This window comes from Ostrea edulis, chromosome 7, assembly GCF_947568905.1.
Source record: "Ostrea edulis chromosome 7, xbOstEdul1.1, whole genome shotgun sequence".
Lineage (NCBI taxonomy): Eukaryota > Metazoa > Mollusca > Bivalvia > Ostreida > Ostreidae > Ostrea > Ostrea edulis.
The window spans coordinates 72,803,889-72,824,027 of record NC_079170.1 but is presented as its reverse complement, the minus strand read 5'-3'; the positions used below and the strand labels follow the sequence as shown (position 1 = coordinate 72,824,027).

General features: G+C 33.7%; 2 protein-coding genes across 2 annotated transcripts; one reads left to right on the top strand and one right to left on the bottom strand.

Annotated features, from left to right (window-relative positions):
* Positions 1 to 9,206: 9,206 nt before the first annotated feature.
* On the bottom strand, positions 9,207 to 11,091 carry LOC125655946 (cerebellin-3-like). Its single transcript, XM_048886488.2, has 2 exons — positions 10,882 to 11,091; positions 9,207 to 9,886 (listed from the first exon to the last, which is right to left on the bottom strand). The coding sequence occupies exons 1-2, from the start codon at positions 11,060 to 11,062 to the stop codon at positions 9,444 to 9,446; spliced, it is 624 nt and encodes a 207-aa protein (XP_048742445.2). The 5' UTR covers positions 11,063 to 11,091; the 3' UTR covers positions 9,207 to 9,443.
* A 4,285-nt stretch (positions 11,092 to 15,376) lies between these two features.
* Positions 15,377 to 18,045, top strand: LOC125655463 (peritrophin-1-like). The gene is made up of 3 exons (XM_048885767.2): positions 15,377 to 15,486; positions 16,452 to 16,625; positions 17,762 to 18,045. Exons 1-3 carry the CDS (start codon positions 15,423 to 15,425, stop codon positions 17,935 to 17,937), a joined length of 414 nt encoding a protein of 137 aa, XP_048741724.2. The 5' UTR covers positions 15,377 to 15,422; the 3' UTR covers positions 17,938 to 18,045.
* The last annotated feature ends 2,094 nt before the right edge of the window (positions 18,046 to 20,139 follow it).

Sequence of the window (20,139 nt, the reverse complement as noted above, 5' to 3'; positions counted from 1 at the left end):
CTCGACCAGTGCACATCTCCGATAGTAATATATAGGAAATGAGAAACAAATAAAACATTTTAAAACATTATGCTTTGCTCAAAATTACAAAATATTTATTGTATATTGATGCAACATTCTGAAAGTTTAGATAATTTAGACCCCAAAAAAATGCAAAAACAGCTTTTCTTGCATACTTGCAAATGCATGCAAGTATTTGCAGTTTCTTATGAAATAAATGCAGAGAAATCATTTGCCAATTTCATACTGATAGAATGGAATAAGCAAAGAGCATAAAATATATTATTTATATCAATTCTTGCAAAATACAGGTGCATGCCATATGCATAATATGTAATGCACGTGGTATATTCGCCCTAAAAAACCGTATCAAATACGGACGTCTATTCAACAGGTATCGGAAATGTGCACCTACCGAAAATATTAAATTCCCTTTTTTCTGATGAATCCACGAAACAAAATGATAAACTCCATTTGTATCTCGTTAGAACTTTACAACACGTTGTCATTCCATTATGCAGACTGCCACACACTTCACCCGTGCCAAACAGGGTGTCTTCAATCAGGGGAGATGTCAGAATCGAAATTTTTTTCTGTATTGCATGCTTGTCTGGTCGAGATTTTGCAGTTTATAGAAATCGGGAATCTAATCGTATACACTGAGCATCTCGTTGGATATATTGCGTGCACAATTCAAAATTTATCGATGATCATATACAAACTTGGATATACAAATAAGGGTATAATGATCGAAAATATACATCTGTGTGAAAATGCGGGTATTACATTTGCAATCCATAATAAACAGTTGATTACACAAAGACACATATAAAAGGAAATGTATAAACGAAAATATAGTTTTGTTGTCTCTTTTGGAAGCACATACTTATTTATTTACGGTCCCTGTATGTCCATATTCATTGATTGAACAGGAGAGAGAGAGAGAGAGAGAGAGAGAGAGAGAGAGAGAGCGTCCTACTACGATGTACAATATATCATTTCACAAAAGGAAAGAAAATTGATCAATGATATAAATGTAAGCTTACAGGCATTAAAGATTTCCAGCTATTTAAAAATTTGTGATTGACAATATATCTGAAACTTCCAGGAGTTGATGCTTATAATTGAATTCATTACATTTTTTAAAAAATATTAGTTTGAACTGTGCATGTAGAAAATAGTGACTTTATATGTTAGAATAACGGAAAAAAGTAAATTGTCAAAAGAGTGGGAAGAGCAGACCAGCCTCCCCGTCCACCTCAACCCCCTGTATACGTGCCTGAAACAACATATCAATTCGTGTTGAAAGAAAGGTGCATATCTGCAATTCATTAAATTCCAAAGGAGCTCGAATTTATGTGTTCCCATATTAATTATTTTGTATGCAAGATTCGTTCACGAATTTAGAATCATGCTTTCAGTCAGAGCAGAAATGAATTTATTTTGAAGGACGCCTAGTTTGAATGAAAATGTGGAGTTCCTGCTTTTAATTTCATCAGACTCATTAGAACCATCTCCCCCAAACTATTCAGCTTTGTTTTTATTGATATCTAAATCGGTATATGAATCCGGATATAAATTATATAATGTTTTGTCGTGATCATATAGATATTGATACTAATAATGAAAAAAGAAAGGGTTTATACTCTTGCCTTTTGCAAATCCTACTTATGCATTATAATATATTGACATTGTATCGTATCAAATAAAACCTCAACAAGAATTTTACTGATTAAGAATACTAACATATTATCGCATACATTTGAATTTGAAATTTCGGCGTACAGCGGTATGTCTATTTTCAATATATATCCATTACGCCAGATCTTCGAAATGAAAATATTTATAAATAAATTACACTGAAGCCTGAAAGTAATCATTATGGCATGTTACAGAAACGTTAAAACACACATATGCTATAGTCCTGCTATGCATGCATGCGATTTTTCTGAATACATGTATTTATGTATTCATGAATGAAGTTCCTACGCTTGAAATATATTGGTCTTTGTGCATTTTGTTTTGTGGTTTTGGTTTACCATTCCTTACACTGTGTAAATGAAGGAAAACTTGGTAAAGGGTGCAATTCTACACCATACAATTAGTATACATGCATGTGTTACAAAGCAAAATGTACAAGTAATAACCAGACATGTATCGTCATTTTTCATGTGTGGGGGGGGGGGTACAACAGGAAGAAAAAAATGGAAAATTGGATTCTTCAAAATTTCTTGCCATTCAAAATAATAATTTAAAAAGATGAACGAAAACAGCAATAAAATAAAACAAAAAACCCAAATAAACCAAGATGTTTTGTCCGATGTTCAAAGTCCTAATGTAGGGGTGAAGGGTTAAAGAGTCTTTTACTTCGTCTGCCTCAATAATTTCCCCCTACACTTAATTCATTTTCCTCAATCGTTGGGGGTGGGATGGGGTGGTTAGAGTCCTCTACTATGAGTGCCTCATAATATCTTCATTTTCTTAATTGGTGGTAGTTTGTGTCTTCTACTATTATATCAGAACTTTCAAGCTGGGGTCAATGGAGGGGGGGGGGGTGTTGTCACCCAAGATATCTTTTATTTGCATTACAAAAAAAGAAATGGATATTGTTATTAAAGGTGGGGGACAGACACTCTTGTCCCCTCCCCTTGATTATATGTGCTTGATAACGACGCATGATATGATAAACTCAATTACATTTTGCATTAGTACAATTTGCGTAGAGTTCAACGCAGAATGTAATAACGCAAAATGGCATAGATATATAAGATCTATTGAGCGCCAAAGTAGCATAAAATGAAATAATTGAAAATAACATTATTTAAAGATATGTTTAAGTTTTAATTATTCTTTAAATGAATCAAATAAATCTGTATTATCAATTAATGAGAGCAATATTGAGTTACTGTTCTCTTTTATTGAATTAACGATATCATTTGTCTTTTATAGCGCGATTATTACAAGATCATCGGTTGAATCTCTCTCTCTCTCTCTCTCTCTCTCTCTCTCTCTCTCTCTCTCTCTCTCTCATCCCATACACTCGTACAGAGTTGTATATGCAGATTATATATACACAAACAATTTACGTACCTAAATGATTTCCTGATTTATAAATTTGCAATACTCTGACCAGTAAATCATACGGTATAAGGATTCATGCAAAATACAGGGTAAATATTATACTCTGATACTTCCCCTGATTGAAGATAGCTGATTGGCATGGGCTAGGTGTGTCGAAGTCTGTACAATGGACAATGGTACTTACTGTTGGAATACAAGTGGAGTTTATCGTATTGTTTCATGGATTATTCAAATAAAGGGAGTTTTACCACTACTTAGAATATTTTCGACAAGTGCACACGTACATCTGCGGTCCTTTACAGATATTACGAGTAGACCCAAGTAAATAGTCGTCCACATTCGATGCTTTTTCATGGCGAGCATACATGACATGACCATGTCATGTTTATAAGTACAGTAACAATTATGTATTTGCATTTTGCTTGAAGTAAGTGTGAATGGTATAGATTTTATACCCTTTGCTTATTCTATTTTATCAATAGATAATAGATGAAATATCTGCGCGATTTTAGTTTAGTGTTGACATATTTACTGCAAATGTACGCACATTCACGTAAAGAAAAGGCATTCTATATTTATTTATCCAAAGCTTTTAATAATGATTTACTACTGTACGATATTTTTATTTTAATTTTGAGCACTGCGTCGTGTTCCAAAACGTGATTTCATTTCTTCTTGATGTCCTATAAATTAGTATCGGAGATGTACGTGTTACCTGTCGAAGCTACCCGCACAGGTAAATCGAAGACACCTATGTGAAGTGAAGCGTAGCAAAACTCGTCCCCTTATATACCATGCGAACCCTGATACATATAACAATAAAATATCCAACTAATATGGCGGATTAGCAAAGAAATATGGCGGACATGTAGAATTATACTATATTTATTAATTCATGTCAGCTTTAAGAAGTTGCTATCTTTGGACATGTTGCATGGAGTTGAAAACCAGAAAATGTAGACGAGCACTAGCAGCATTGAAACTTCTGATCAGACCATTGACCATTCAGATGCCTCTGTTTCATTCAAAACTATCAACCTGATAGCGTGTTGTAACTTCGACTTCTCCTTATTTTTATTTAGAATGTCAGGTTCCCTCATCTCTTACCTATATAGTGTGTGCCTACTTGGCCGTAGGATGTAATTATTTTACATTCTTATTTTTGCCACGTAAGACATAATTCCCCCACTTAAGATAATCGTAGATGATATCATTCACAATCAAGGTTGGTTTTTTTCCATTTTCTTTTTTGCTATCTGAATTAACTACACCCCAATTCATGATCATATGAGATACTGACGCTTAATGTGACCTACATTATTTCTTGAGTGGGATTTATTGTACGATGTCATAGACGCACTGTCACTCAACAAATTTGAACTGCACATGAATCTTGACCTGGAATAATGTCAAAGGATTGTTGACTTAGCGTTTTTTGCCAGGTCATTAATGTGAAGACATTTCATTATGTGAAATTTAAAAAAGATTGACTCAAACATAAGGAAGTCGAACATGCGTATCAAAGTTTACTTGATATGTAATTACAATCACCCGATGATGATATTTTTTAAATTTTATATTAATTTGAAAATAGTTTTTGGTCTTAGTCGTAAGTTATTTTATATAATCGTCCACTGTTATATCTAAAGGAACCGATGGGAAATTATCTATCATTTTAAAAATATGTGAAATGTATCATTTTGATGTCTGAAGAAGACCATTTTGTTAATGTGTTACTTAACAGGCCAAAATTAATATTTATATTTTGTTCTTTTATACAGTGGATTTAATGGATTGTTTATACTGTTACTAAAAATAATCAGTTAAAATAATTACAGCTTAAGAAGTTGCTATCTTTGGACATGTTGCATGGAGTTGGAAACCAGAAAATGTAGATTAACGCTAGTAGCATTGAAACCATCTGATCAGACCATTGACCATGCAGGTGCCTCTGTTTCATTCAAAACTATCAACTTGACAGTGTGTTGTCTGAGAATTCTTCACGACAGCTTCATGTGTCCAAAGTGGTTGTAACTTCGACTTCTCCTTATTTTATTTTCCTTACTTAATATGACTTGCCAAGTTGCCTTTACTTGTTATTTGATAAAGGCAGCGAAAACAGGACAGTGATGTGATTTAAAAAATGTCTTTTATTTTGAAAATGATGAAGTTATATAACAGAATAGCTAGTGGGGGTCAGAATGAGTCGAAAACATAAATACAAGAACATATGTATCACATATGTATGATTATGCAATTTGACCCCCTATAACACATAATGAAATATCGAAATAGAGCTGCCTGCAATCAAATAAGGTGGATTTTAAAAATTAAACAGGTTCTTATTTTTCTTCACGGTTTCAATTTAGCATGCGCTAAATAACATTCTCATGAGAATGGTAATTAATAGTTTTAGCTAAGAGGTTTGAACTATATTTGAGATTGTTCATAATTGCCCTCCTTTTGGCCTTCATTTCATTCTTATAAAATGCTAGTACTTGCCTTTTTAGTTTAGGATGACCTACTGTAATCGCAAAGTTGAAATGTACTATTTACAAAAATACTAGTACTAGTAATTACTTTTTAATGAAGATGACCAGCAAAAGTGAATTGTACTATTTACCAAGATACTAGTACTAGTAAGAGCTTTTTAATTAAGATGACCCGTAAAGGTGAATTGTACTATTCACATAAAACTCTTCTTCATTTTAATGTAGTGTACATGTATACTACTGTCGTGCGGCCACGCTGCTGTAGAAAGCTATCTGTTTGTTTCATGTACTAAGTTATTTTATCATTGAATAAACTTTTTTATTATATATCTAATAAATAGTCTAATATAAAATCTGCGTAAAATCTAGAGAATGTTAGCGTTCAATATGCTTGAGATGTTATTGAACGCTAACTTTGCATTGCGTAAATTATATGCGCCCGAAACATTCCGAGTATGAGCGTTCAATATTGACGTTACCATAACGACGTAAACAAGCCGAAATGGCAGACGCCGGTCCTCCGAATCTGACAGAGCCGGTATTTGATATTTACTTAAGCAAAATGTTTTACTGTACATAAATTATGATGTCCCCATTTACAAAATCAATAGCGTCATGCATTAATGACGGATTAAATATTGAACAGTTAAGAAATGCATGCTGTTATTGCACACTGCCAATATTGATGAATTCTCGTCTATTTTGGAGTAGTTTGAATGAAAGGCGATATAAATCAACAACTAAATACTTTAGCTATATAATAAAAGGGTTATTGAACTTATATTGGTGTATATTGGCACTCGTTGGCTGTCAAAATGCACTCGCAAGCTCGTGCATTTTCACAGCCAACTCGTGCCAATATTCACCAATATAAGTTCAATAACCCTATGATATACATTTTCTACAGTGAAATACTGAAATTTATCCGTTGAAGAAAAATTCATATTTCACAGTTGTTATTTTCACACTGCGAAAATAACAAATAAGTTTTACTTGCCGGTGTAAAAATAACAGCCGGGGACTACTTACATGTACCACAATATTCATCCGCGATACAAAAATTTACCTTCATTTAATGTTATACATGTATATATTAATTTTTCATGTTTTTTTATTTGAATACCCAAAACAAAATTGAATTAAAGATTCTCATTTTTCAAATATATTGATTCAAATATAGTTTGCATATTTCTTAAGGTTCAATATTTTCTGCGCAATATTGTTTTGAACGTCAATATAGGGACAGCAAAATATGCTTGAGGAAAAACTGCCGAATATGTAACAAACAGAAAATTCAACGTTTTTTATTGTTGGGTATAGAATTGATTTCACGAGTGTGACAGGAGTTTTTAACATTTTCAGTCGTGTTTCGCACTCCTGAAAATAAAAATAAAAATCCCATCTTACTCTTGAAATAAATTCTATATCTAATAACGAAACATTGAATCTCCTCTATATATCTTAATTGGGTTAGAAAAGTTCATCAGCAAAATGTGATGTCATTTTTAAATAAATAAATTATATCGAGGAAATGTAATAAGTAAGATTGAATAATGTGAAGAAATAAATGAAGGCAAATCAAATTAATTTGATATTCAAAGTTTTCGTCCTGTTCGTTCTTTGTTAAATAGAGTATACTTTAACCACCCCGCCCCCAAGCTCTTGTTTTAAGGTTTATTTTCGACAAACTACTAACATATATCCCGATATATCATTAAGGACGTAAATTAATTAGAATATTTGATGACTCTACTGTAATTTACCGGTATATGAATCGATATATGTCGATAATATCATAATAGTCCGTTTATGAGTGCTGTATGACTTCACATAATCAGGGATTTTCCGATATATCATAAAATACTATTTGGCAATGGCAATGATGTAAAGCAGGCATGATACGCATTTTACATATCTATATTTTTCAAATATAATCTTCCACGACAAAATTTAATTTAAGCAGAAAAATTAAATAAAAAGGTTTAAAAAAACAGCGCTAAATTGTAGCGAATATCTAAGCAAAGGAGGGTAACCCAAGTAACAATTGTCTATTTAGAACAATAACACGTTTAACTTCATTTAAAAACAATCAACGTTCTTGGTGATAGAAAACAGTAGGAGAATTATGGAAGGTGATACTGAAGCATTCTCAGAAATTTCCGGTCCTGATGGAGATCACTATGTTAATTTACGGCAATTTTCATGTAGAAAACGGCTTTAAAACAATTTCTGAAATCTAAAATCCCGAAAACTTAGCAATAAAACGAGAAAAGCAGAACCGACGTATTTCAACGACTCATAAATACTAAACAGATGGGAATCGGTAAAAAAAAATAAGGTAACATTCCCTAAGCAAAGAAATAGCAGCATCGCATCTGTAAACATTCCTGTTCCCACGATGACGCAACGTAAACAAAGTTTCACAACTCTTACAAATTATATGAAATAATGAAAACGGGCGAGTTTGGTAAATCCGAAAAAATAGATAAAAATAATTCACTTATTTCCAATCTTTGTATTAATTAGCAAACCCCTAGGAGCTGCTTAATAGTATATACATGTACATGAACAACACAGCGATCAATGTGACGAGTTTCGCAGCCAAGCAGTTCAGTTAATTGAAACGTCCAGATTTTAGACCACATGAGGGGATGTCCATAATTAATCCTCCAATTACCGTGACCAGCAATGGAATAAAGCTATAAAACCCAGATTTGAGCATGTTTCACAATGCCAACAGTACTGGAAACATAACCAATAAAGTAAACTCACTGAAGGAATGAAATAGTCAAATATCGTTGTACAGTATATCATGTATTTATGTTTGGGTTAATACCCCCTCCCCCAATTTTTTAACAAAAATATTTATCAACTTCTTTTAGGTATATGATATAAATGATATCAAATTCTAATATTGATCTAGGACCTGGGATTGCCCCTCAAGTGATTTCGGGTCCAATCCAAGGTCCGAGACGAACATTAGAGTGTGATATTCTATTTGTCTTGATCAGGTAAACGGAGAGATCTGAAGTCAAACTCAGTATAAAAAGAATGCTCTAACAATTAATATGAAACACTTCAGACAGCATTCCACCTAAGTGAAGGTTATATTTGTAAACTACATCGTTATAACGATAATAGAATTTGCAAAATGTTGACTTTAAACAAGAATGTTGAAATCCCTGTAACATGAGCCTGTTTGTCAATAGCCTCACATGAATTAAAACTTATCGTACGTAAACCATGCTCCTGTGTATGGAATCATTTTAGAGACATAACCACCATCTGCAGGAATAATGGAATATTGGTACATACATAAAGGAAATTGGTCATGAAACGGGATGTGTGTCATAAAGTTGATCATTATTCAATAAAACAATTAACTTTGAAGCAGATGTGGAAGACTTAGAATTACTGAATTTTGGAAGTCTTCTACACAGCAATTAATTCCAGGTTCTCGTTGTACATCGGAGGATGCAAAGTTCTGTCACATTCATATTATACCTATTCAAGCAATTAAATACAGACAATATGCGTATATCAACAATGATAGTATCGAATAATCGGGAGTCTTGGGCAGCCATCAAATCCAACACAACTGGTAATAAAAAAAAACAACTTACTGAGACCCTCTTTTTACAATTGTAATTTATTGTATTCTATCATCTATCAAATCAGTAGGCACATTACATCTCTTTCTCGTCACTCGTACGTTTACGTAAAGCGGAAATACAACAGCCATTGTTGCATACACACCATATTGCAATATCCAATTGATTTTGGTTTTTAAATCATCTTGATTTACCCTTATACCAAATGGGATCACTTTTCCCACAAAGTATGCAAACTAACTCGACTCTTGTCCTCCTGTTAATGTTCATGCTCAATTAAGAAACCAGAAAAGTGGTTATTGTACGCACTTCCGGGATAGTCGGAAGCACCTGGAAGCTCATCGAACTCGTCTGGCGCAATGGCCACCATTACATGAATTCGGTCTCCCGCCTGAAGGTCCACCACAGTGCTCTCAGATCTCTTCAACCATTTACCCTCCCATTCGATGAACAAGAAACCAACAATTTCTGTACTTTTCATGATATGAAATTCAAGGTTATTGGTCGCGACCTCTGGAGCATGTAAGCCTATTGTGAGTGTAAAAGAGTACACGCCCTTCACGGGGGCGGTAAAGATGCCAGATGTACCGTTGTAACCACCGCCCTTGTTGAGCATTACGTTGTTGAATATCAGCATGCTTCTATTGACAAGTTTGACAGAGGGAGTAATACCCGCAAGGAACGAGGCATGGTAGCTGGTATCTGTAGACAAAAAATAACTCGAATTATATCTAGTGCATATTAAGAAAGACATACAATATAAGAAATACTTACTATATCGGATAGATGAAATTAAATTTGCACTCCTTTCAAAATGGATAATAATCAATTTGATATAACAGAAAGAGTAAGTCTTATACATGTTCGAGGGGTTTTGCAATCTTAATGGTGCTTATTTAGCATTTTCACTCCAAATTAGAAACCCTAAATCAAAGAGAATAACATTTGTATAGCAAAACCATGTTAGCTATACGTCTTGCAAACGTTCCCCTTCCCTCCGAATCTGTTACTGTTCCTCATGCATCAACAAGCGGTTAGGTATGAAAAATAAAGTTACAAAACCCTTGAACTATTTCATCTTAAGGTTTTATCTGATAATTAGCGTCCAGCGCTGCTGATGATCCCTATCACTAGTAAATGTATATTGATACTAGGACAGGTCCACCATTACTAGATAGCTGATTCATTGTGTGTATTGTTTTCTGAATACTGTAAATGTATTACATTTGACTGTGTATTCTATTTAGCGCCTTTGGCGGAACGCAGCTTCCTCTAAATCAAGTACATCGCTAAATGCCATCCGTAAATCTAGATGTTTAAAGTAATTCAGGAATGCGCTAAATAAAATCTACGCTAACTTGTTGAAAAAAGATTTCCGCCAAATATTGTACACGCCAAATATAATACGTTTACAGTAATCCCGCTCTGATGATGTCGTTTCAAACTGTTTGTTCAGTGTAACAGGTTAGCAGAAACTGAGTACGCGAGTACTTGATTTTCCAGAATGACTTGTTTACGTCAAATTGCGAGAACATAAATTCGCGAGTGTTCTATTAATCAAGAATCTTTACATGTATTTTAGCAGTATAGAAATAAAAGCAAGTAATTTAATTCGCGAGTGATGCTTCTCAAGAAATTGGTTGATGATAAATTCCTCGCGTATATTTAGGAATTTACAGCATAAGTAATGTGTTTACCTTCATGCAACTCTTTCATCTCAGTTTCCAGTGCCTGTAGACGGACTTCCATAGCGGTATGCTGAGTTTTGAGACAGTTTTCGAATTCGTATAACTTCATCGAACAGGAATTCCTATCGGAACATGAGGAACCCGCAACAGTGATGACGAAAACGCCCAACAGACAAAACAGAGGACCCATATCTGTAGTTCACCAAATTTGGAATGCCAGGTCGCCTCATCTCTGTCCTATATATAGTGTGCCTACTTGTCTTTAAGATGTAATTATTTTACATTCTTATTTTTGCTACGTAAGACATAAATCCCCCCACTTAAGATAATCGTAGATGATATCATTCACTATAAAGTTTTTCCCCATTATTTTGTGTCTTAATTAAGTACATCCTAATTCATTATATTATACTGACACTTTATGTGACCTAAATTATTTGTTGAGCGTGATATATTGAACTATATAGACGCATTGTCACTTAACAGATTTGAAGTTCACTTGAATCTTGACCTATAATAATGTCAAAAGATTGTTGACTTAGAGGTTATTGCCAGGTCATTGATGTGAACACGTTTCATTAAGTGATATTTACAAGAAGTCTTTTATAAACGTAAGGAACTCTAACACGTGTATCAAAGTTTACTCGATATGTAATTATAATCACCTTTCTTACCTAAAGGAACCTATGGAAAATTGTTATCTGTCCTCTTATAAATATGTGAAATGTATCATTTTGATGTCTGAAGAAGACCATTTTGTTAATGCAAGGTGAAGATAACGAACAGTGATCAATCTCATAACTCCTACAAGCAATACAAAATAGATAGTTGGGCAAACACGGACCCCTGGACACACCAGAGGTGGGATCAGGTGCCTAGGAGGAGTAAGCATCCCCTGTTGACCGGTCACACCCGCCGTGAGCCCCATATCCTGATCAGGTAAATGTGTAACTTAATAGGACGAAGTTAATATTTATATTTTGTTCTTTTATACAGTGGATTTAATTGATTGTTCATACTGTTACTAAAAATAATCTGTTAAAATAATTACAGCTTAAGAAGTTGCTATCTTCAGACATGTTGCATGGAGTTGGAAACCAGAAAATGTAGACGAACACTAGTAGCATTGAAACTTCTGATCAGACCATTGACCATAAAGATGTCTCTGTTTCATTCAAAAACTATCACCTTGACATGGTGTTGTCTGCGAATTTTTCACGACGGCTTCATGTGTCCAAAGTGATTGTAACTTCGACTTATTCTTATTTTTCTTCACGGTTTCAATTTAGCATGCGCTAAATGACGTTCTCATCAGAATGGTATAATTGATAATTTTAGCTGAGGGGTTTGAACTATATTTGAGAATGTTCATAATTGCCCTCCTTTTTGGCCCTCATTCTTATGAATGATTTAAAATACTAGTACTTGCCTTTTTTAGTTTAGGATGACCTAGTGTAATCGCAAAGGTGCATTGTAATACTTACAAAAATATTAGAACTAGTAAGTACTTTTTTATGAAGATGACCAGTAAAGGTTAATTGTACTATTTACCAAGATACTAGTACTAGTAATTGCTTTTTAATTAAGATGACCCGTAAAGGTGAATTGTACTATTCATATAAAACTCTTCTTCAGTTCAATGTTATGTACATGCATACAATTGTCGTGCGGCCACACTGCAGTAGAATGCTATCTGTTTGTTTCATGCAAGGTGAAGATAACGAACAGTGATTCAAATTATTTTATCATTGAATAAACCTTTGTATTATACTTTCATGTAAGATACTCGAATCTGATTAGGCGAGAAGCATTTAAAAAACATATGTTACCCTCTGAGAACAGAAAGCACACGCTCCCGGGTGATAGTATTTAGCAACAGGTAACAGTACTTGACAACGGGTAATATTATAACAAATTATCAAATGCGACAAATGTATGCGCGTATGGTTCGCCGTAGATTGTTAGACGAGGTCGTTTGAATGTTTTAATAAACGCGAATACCCGCATCGAAATACAAAATATCGCATTACAGTGATTGATCAAATGTCAACAGACGTAAGATTTTCTGCTTTGTTGTTTATATAACATTCAATATAATAAAACATATATTGCATGTAGTTGAGGGTAACATTGTAAATTTTCTGGGTGAAAATTTTCAATGTTACCCTCAACTACATGCAATATTTATAGAATATTCCATTTTCACCGGTGAAATACTGAGATATATCCATTGAACAAAAATTCTTGTAATTTCACAGTTGATATTTTCAAACTGTAAAATTACAAGTTTTATTTTCACACTGTGAAAAGAACAACCTGGACTACTTGCCACAATATTCATCCGCGATACATAAAATCACCTTCATTTTATGTTTTATATAATAAATTTTTCATGTTTTTATTTGAATACCCAAATTAAAATTGAACTAAAAATTCTTATTCTTCAAATGTATTGATTTGAATATATTTTGCATATTTCTTAAGGTTCTATATTTTCTACGTAATATTTTTTGAACGTCAATACAGGGACAGCTAAACCTGCTTGAGGAAAAACCAAATATGTAACAAACCGAAAATTCAATGTTTTTGTTGTTGGGTATCGAATTAATTTAATTCACGAGTGAGACAAGAGTTTTTTATCTTCAGGCGTGTTTAACACTAATGGAAATAAAAATAACATTCCCGTTTTACTAGTGAAATAAATTCTGTATCCAACAACAAAACATGGAATATCCTCTATACATCTTTACGTACTTGGAAAAGTTCATAAGAAAAATGTTATCTCATTTTTAAATGAATGTAAAACTTATACGGTAGCAATTTTAATGCCCCAGATGCGCATTTCGACAGATAATGTCTCTTCAGTGATGCTCAACTGAAATGTTTTAAATCCGAAATAACAATGAAGTTTTAGAGCTGTTATAGGGAATGTAAAATGTATCGAGGAAATGACATCAGTACATTTAAATAATGCGAAGAAATAAATGGTGGCATAGCAAATCAATTCCATATTTAATTTTTTTGTCCTGTTCTTTTTGTAATGCTTATAGGAGTTGTGAGATTGATCACTGTTCGTTATCTTCACCTTTCTTTTTGTTAAATAGAGAATAACCACCCTAAGCTCTCGTTTTAAGGTTTATTTTCGACAACCTACCTACAGATATCCCAATATACCATTAAGGACGTAAAATTATTCAAATATTTGATAACTTTACTGCAATTTACCGGTATATCAATCGATGGCTGTCGAAAATGTTATAAATAGTTCGGGTGTGAGTGTTGTATGACGTCACATATTCAGGAGTTTTCCTATATATTATAAAATACATTTTTGCTATGGAAATGATGGAGCGCATTTCCATATCAGTAAACTATATGATAGTTATTTTGTATTTCTTGCAGGATTTATGATATTGATCACTGTACGTTATCAGAATATTCACCTTTCTTTATAATGTTCTCCCTCGGTATATATCCTAATGAAATCAATCCGATATACTTAAAACTTTACACTAACAAAAATCAATTATTGGTGGTTGATCAACACAATGAAAGGTGAAGATAACGGGCAGTGAGGAGTACGAAGAAGACCAGACAGGCTATAATTCTAGCTTCAACAAGTCTTCATTTGTGTACCTACTTAACTAACTCTAGATCTAGCACATCTATAACTATAACATCACATTGTCAATGAACTTTGCATGACGTGTGGTATATCGCTCAGGACAACAGGACTACTCCTCTCCAGAAGTCACGTGATCACAGTCAGCGCACAATAAATACACCAGTCACTGACTAAACACTGAAATGCATCCTCGTAATAGATTTATTAAAAGTTATAACATTGTGAATTTATAGAGGTACATCAAAGATGTCACTAGAAGTTATTAGCTCACCTGATTAGCTCACCTGAACCAAAGGGTTGGTGAAGTTATCAAATAAACCATTATATAGCGCTAAGTGTACTGGGAGAGTTTTGTTGGGGTGGGGTGTTTTTTAATTATTTTTATTCAAGATGAGTTTTGTCTTGAAAAACCCTTTGACTAATTCTTATAAAATTTGGTCCAAAGTATCGTTTAATAAAGTGCTTTCAAATTAATCTATACTATGATGAGAGGGGTCATCCCAGGTAAAAGAAAAAAGAAGATAATTTTAAGAATTATACAAAAATCTTGTAGTTACTAAAATCTATATAAAGAAACAGTTCTCAAATTCTACTAAAGTTGCAAATAATCAAGTAATATGTGCCACGTGACATTGGACTTGGTGTGGAAAAGAATCAACAACGTTTGCTGATATTAATGAATTTACAAAAGCATGTGTATTGCGATGTAACCATCTGCCTCACTACCTGACGAGAAGCACTGCAGTGTAAACTGTTTGCTAACAGGCCTGTTACATGTACTGGTATTTATTTTTTGTGATTTACGGCAGTTTGAGTTTTTGTGTAAACCTTTCAAGTCATAAATCTTGCATTGCTGTTTGAATCCGTACACATATAAAATGAATCGGATGTTTGATGTGCAGCACAGCAATTATCACATTGTAAAATGATTGTGTTAATGTTTTTGTGTTTTGGTATATTTGTTAGTGTTACCGAAGGAAAGACAAAAGGTATGTGAAATGTACACGTGTAAATTTACATTAAAACTATTAGGATTTTTTCCATTCAGGACGGCTGTTTGATTATCATAAGAAATAAATTATAAACCAATAACAATCCACGTTTCATTATCGTTCTATCCAATAAGAATCATTATACAAAATCAACTATAAACCAATAGCTATAGTGATCATTTGAAAAATTTAACAGCTTCCCAATTCAGGATTTTAAAGTATAAATTAGAATATAGTTAGTCCTAATCCGTATAGATTATGTGTGTAAACAAAAAAAATTATTTTTCAAATCGAATTGATCTTTGAAATTGATTTTTATCAAAATAGCATTTTACTAGTATTCAATTCTTTATTTCCTTACCAAAAGTACAAAGGTATTGAGAAAATACATATAAGTATTCATACAAATATACAATATGATGTGTTCACAATATATACATATGTACAAACTGCAGCAATATAAACAAAGTCATTATAGAGGGGACAGAGTATGATGAATAACTTTTAAGAACTTACTTAATTTTCTTAAAGTGACAATATTATCAGAATTAAAAATAGATTTTGTTGTTACTACATTTGGTGGCGACACACTTTTCTCCATTTAATACATTGATTTCTAATTGTAACAAATCTAATACATTTAAACGAATAATGGTATTCATCACCAATCTCATTGACATTACACAAGGTACATTTTCTTTGGGATCTTTTAATGCCGTGTCATCTGACAACTTCAATAGGTAATCGATTATTCCATACACTTAGTCCTTATTCGTATAGATTATCTGCTTTAACAAAAAATTGCTTTTTAAATTAGATTGATCTTTTGAATTTGATTTTTTTAAAAGAATATATTAGTAGAATTCAAATGCATGGGATTGGACAGCAAGCAATGACTAGATATACCGTCTCCAAAAAATATAATGATTGTGATCATATGACCGGAAGTGGGTTTTTTTCAGCCTGTGTCCATGGAACGTTTAGTCCACATCCAACTGAATGCTCGATGTACCAGGTATGCGTCCATGGACACCAGATGAACATGACATGTGTGTATGGAACTGCATGGGACCAGAAAACGTCTTCGTGTGTAGACGCAGCGGAGAAAGGGTGTAAAATCAAAGATAAATCATCTGGTACGATCTGTTCATAATACAACATAACCATCGGAAATTGATTGATTTTATATTGTTAAACGTTTCCACTCATATAGAGACGTCACCACTGCTGGTGAAGGGCTGCAAAATTTAGGCCTATGCGACGTCTTTGTGCAGGGATGGATCTTTATCGTGCCACACCTGCTGTGACATGGGGCCTCGTTTTTGCGGTCTCATCCGAAGGACCGCCCCATTTAGCCGCCTCTTAGGGCAAGCAAGGCATACTAAGGACCTATTATAACCAGGATCCCCAAGGGAAATATTATCGGAAGTTGATTGATGTATTTTATTGATTGATCACTGTTCGTTATCTTCACCTTTAATTGTTTAACGTCCCACTTGAAATTTTGTTCACCCATACGGAGACGTCACTATTACCGGTGAAGGGCTGCAAATTTAGGCCTATGCTCGGCGTTTACGGCCTTTGAGCAGGGATGGGTCTTTATCGTGACACGGGGCCTCGGTTTTTTACGGTGTCATCCGAAAAACCGTCCCATATAGTCGCCTCTTACAGCAACCAAGGGGTTCTGAGAACTTATTCTAACCCGGATCTCCATGGGCCAATTATCGGAAGTCGTATCGTGAAAAATGAAAGTTTTAAATTTTTTATTAATGATAATCTTTTCCGTAGAATTGATAGCTGCACAGGAATTGATACCTTTTCCATTTGTAATATTGTTCTCCATAAGATTGTCGTGTGTCAAGAAAGTGAATTGAATTCAAATTTATCTGCAACTAATTCTTCATGTCACAGAATTTAACTAATTCTTCATGTCACAGAATTTAACTAATTCTTCATGTCACAGAATTTAACTAATTCTTCATGTCACAGAATTTAACAATAGATATAGCGACCTATTATAGGTAGATTTTACTTTCTATTTCTGCCGTGCTTATTTCCATGAAGTCCATGTTTTAATGTTTATTTCATTGATCTATTGTATGCTATTTAACGCCGCTTTCAAGAATATTTCACTCATATGGATATATATATATATATATATATATATATATATATATATATATATATATATATTGATAATTTTCTTTAAGGATTTTATTTTCTCTTTGTGAAACTACAATGAACTAACAAACGATACTTCTTATTTTTCCAGATTCGTTTTCGTGTCCCTCTACCTTCGGTCAGTTCCCCGACCCCAAGGACTGCACCAAGTACTACGTGTGTTCGTTCGGAACAGCCACAGCGAAACAATGTCTCAAAAACACGGGATGGGACCCAAAGCTGAAGTTGTGCAACTACCTGAGTAATCTACCCAAGTGTCCTCCGTAACTCCAGTCCTATAATCATATGGACGCTTTTATCTATCAATTTTCTTTTTTTTCTTTCAAATTTCTTTTCATGTTAAATTTTTTTTCGAAATAAAATTTAGAGAAATTAGGAACTTAAATCAAAGCAATTATATATCTGCATGCATATAATATACTATTTATACCTGGTGCTCAAAATAACAACATGATTATGAAGTTTTGTTCTCCAATTGAACAGTGTAAAACAAATTAATATAGACAAATATATATTTAGATGTAATTCAGTAATACAAGGGGTAATTTAATGATGATAGAACATAATTTTTTTTAACCACTACAGAAATATGTTTTGTTATTCAGAGAGGGGTATTAAATACATGTTTAAGGGAGTGTAATGTAGAAATTGCATATAACTTTCAAAGTGCACATTGGATTTTATTTCAAAGTATTGTATACCTCCATTCACAAGGGCTTCAAATTAGGTATAAAATAAACGGTGAAAAAGTACTTAAGATGAAAAACTGCATGTCCAAAAAAAACCGTAAAGGACATTTTCAAGTTGTAATGGATAGAGAAAAAGGATGAACTGTATAATAGTATATATTCGAGTCTACATTTCAAATACATTATGGAAGGTAGCATAAAAGTTGCAGTTTTTCTTGTACTTTCTTTTAAAGAGTTTTTTCAAGACACTGTGCACTGCATTTCCATATGGGGACAATTTACCATTCCATTACGAGATAACGTGAATTTCATAGAATTTTTTAAAAGACCAAGTATACACGATGTCACGCTTGATTCACTTTTACTTTACTTTAACAAACAATTAGGCCCACAACATATTCGTACAAAACTTCACTCTACTCTATATAGAGTTTTAATACGTTAGGTGGCAGGGGACAGTTTCTTTGGTTTTGAAACATGTGGATAGGGGGTATACACCAAAGTCAGATTATGACAGACTAATGAAAAATCATATTTCCATTTTATGTCAATACTTGTATTTCATATTAGTGTAGTTAATAAATTATGACCCTAAATTACATGTAATCTATAAATACTGGTGCTGGTGCACAAAAAATGCTCTGAGCAGGTTCCCCTTTTTTGCTTTGATTTTCCCTCATTTGGGCTAATCCGCACCACCCCCACACCATCACAGTACCAAACATGGGGATTTAGACACTGTGCACAATCAAGAACCCTATCTGCCCTTCTCAAAAATCTACCTCTCATATGGGGCCATCCACCTTCCCTCACAGCTACAGACCTTTTGCTAGACCCTGCATGTTTTCACCGGAATTTCTTCAGCAACTGACCACGTGTCTTAGTTTCGTATTTGCACCCATCTATATGCTAGGAATCATGGTGACACCTACATGTTGTATATCAACATTTTTACTAAGCACTCAGCTACATTTGACATGCATCCTAAAATTATTGTATACATTTTTACACATGTAATATCACTTCAAATACGGGGTAATTCCATTTTTTGAAAAAGTTGACCGGGCCTATAGTGCGAAACTGTCCCCTGCTACCTTACTTGAAGAGGCCAAAGCTAACCCGTACTAGGAATTTTCGACACCAGAATATCTGACACCAGAATACAAATTGAATTATAGAATAGCTAATGCTGCCCACCACAGACTCTTGACACGACCGCGATTATAGAGGATGATCTGAATCATGCCATCGGTTCCTAAACTTAAATTTACTGACAAAGGAATAAATGTAGTCGACACAAGCAACGCTCGCCGTCATGAAAACGTTCAGTCTTGTATTCCAGCATTTTAACAAGTTCACGTCAACACCCTGTATTTCCTATATATATATATATATATATATATATATATATATATATACACTATCTCTTGAACGGGTTTGTTTCATTCGATCAGTCCATATTCAATAATGATAGGTCTGAAAAGTGGCCCACCATTGAGCACCCCCCAGATGGTTCACCTACAGCCCAAAACTGAGTGGACAATGAAGGTCCAAGACGTCATCTATCGTGCCTCGATACTTTTTTTTGTCGAGGACTCCACCAGGATTAAGACTATTTTTTCACTTCGAGATGCACAATTGTGACGTGAAGCGAGCTCGAATGTTCAAGAAGTTATCAACAATCACAATTGACCATTTGTTCGACAATTAATATTAAAAATATTAATTTTGATCAAATTTGGGTCAAATGCTGTCTGACGTGTTTCATGCCGATTGTTAG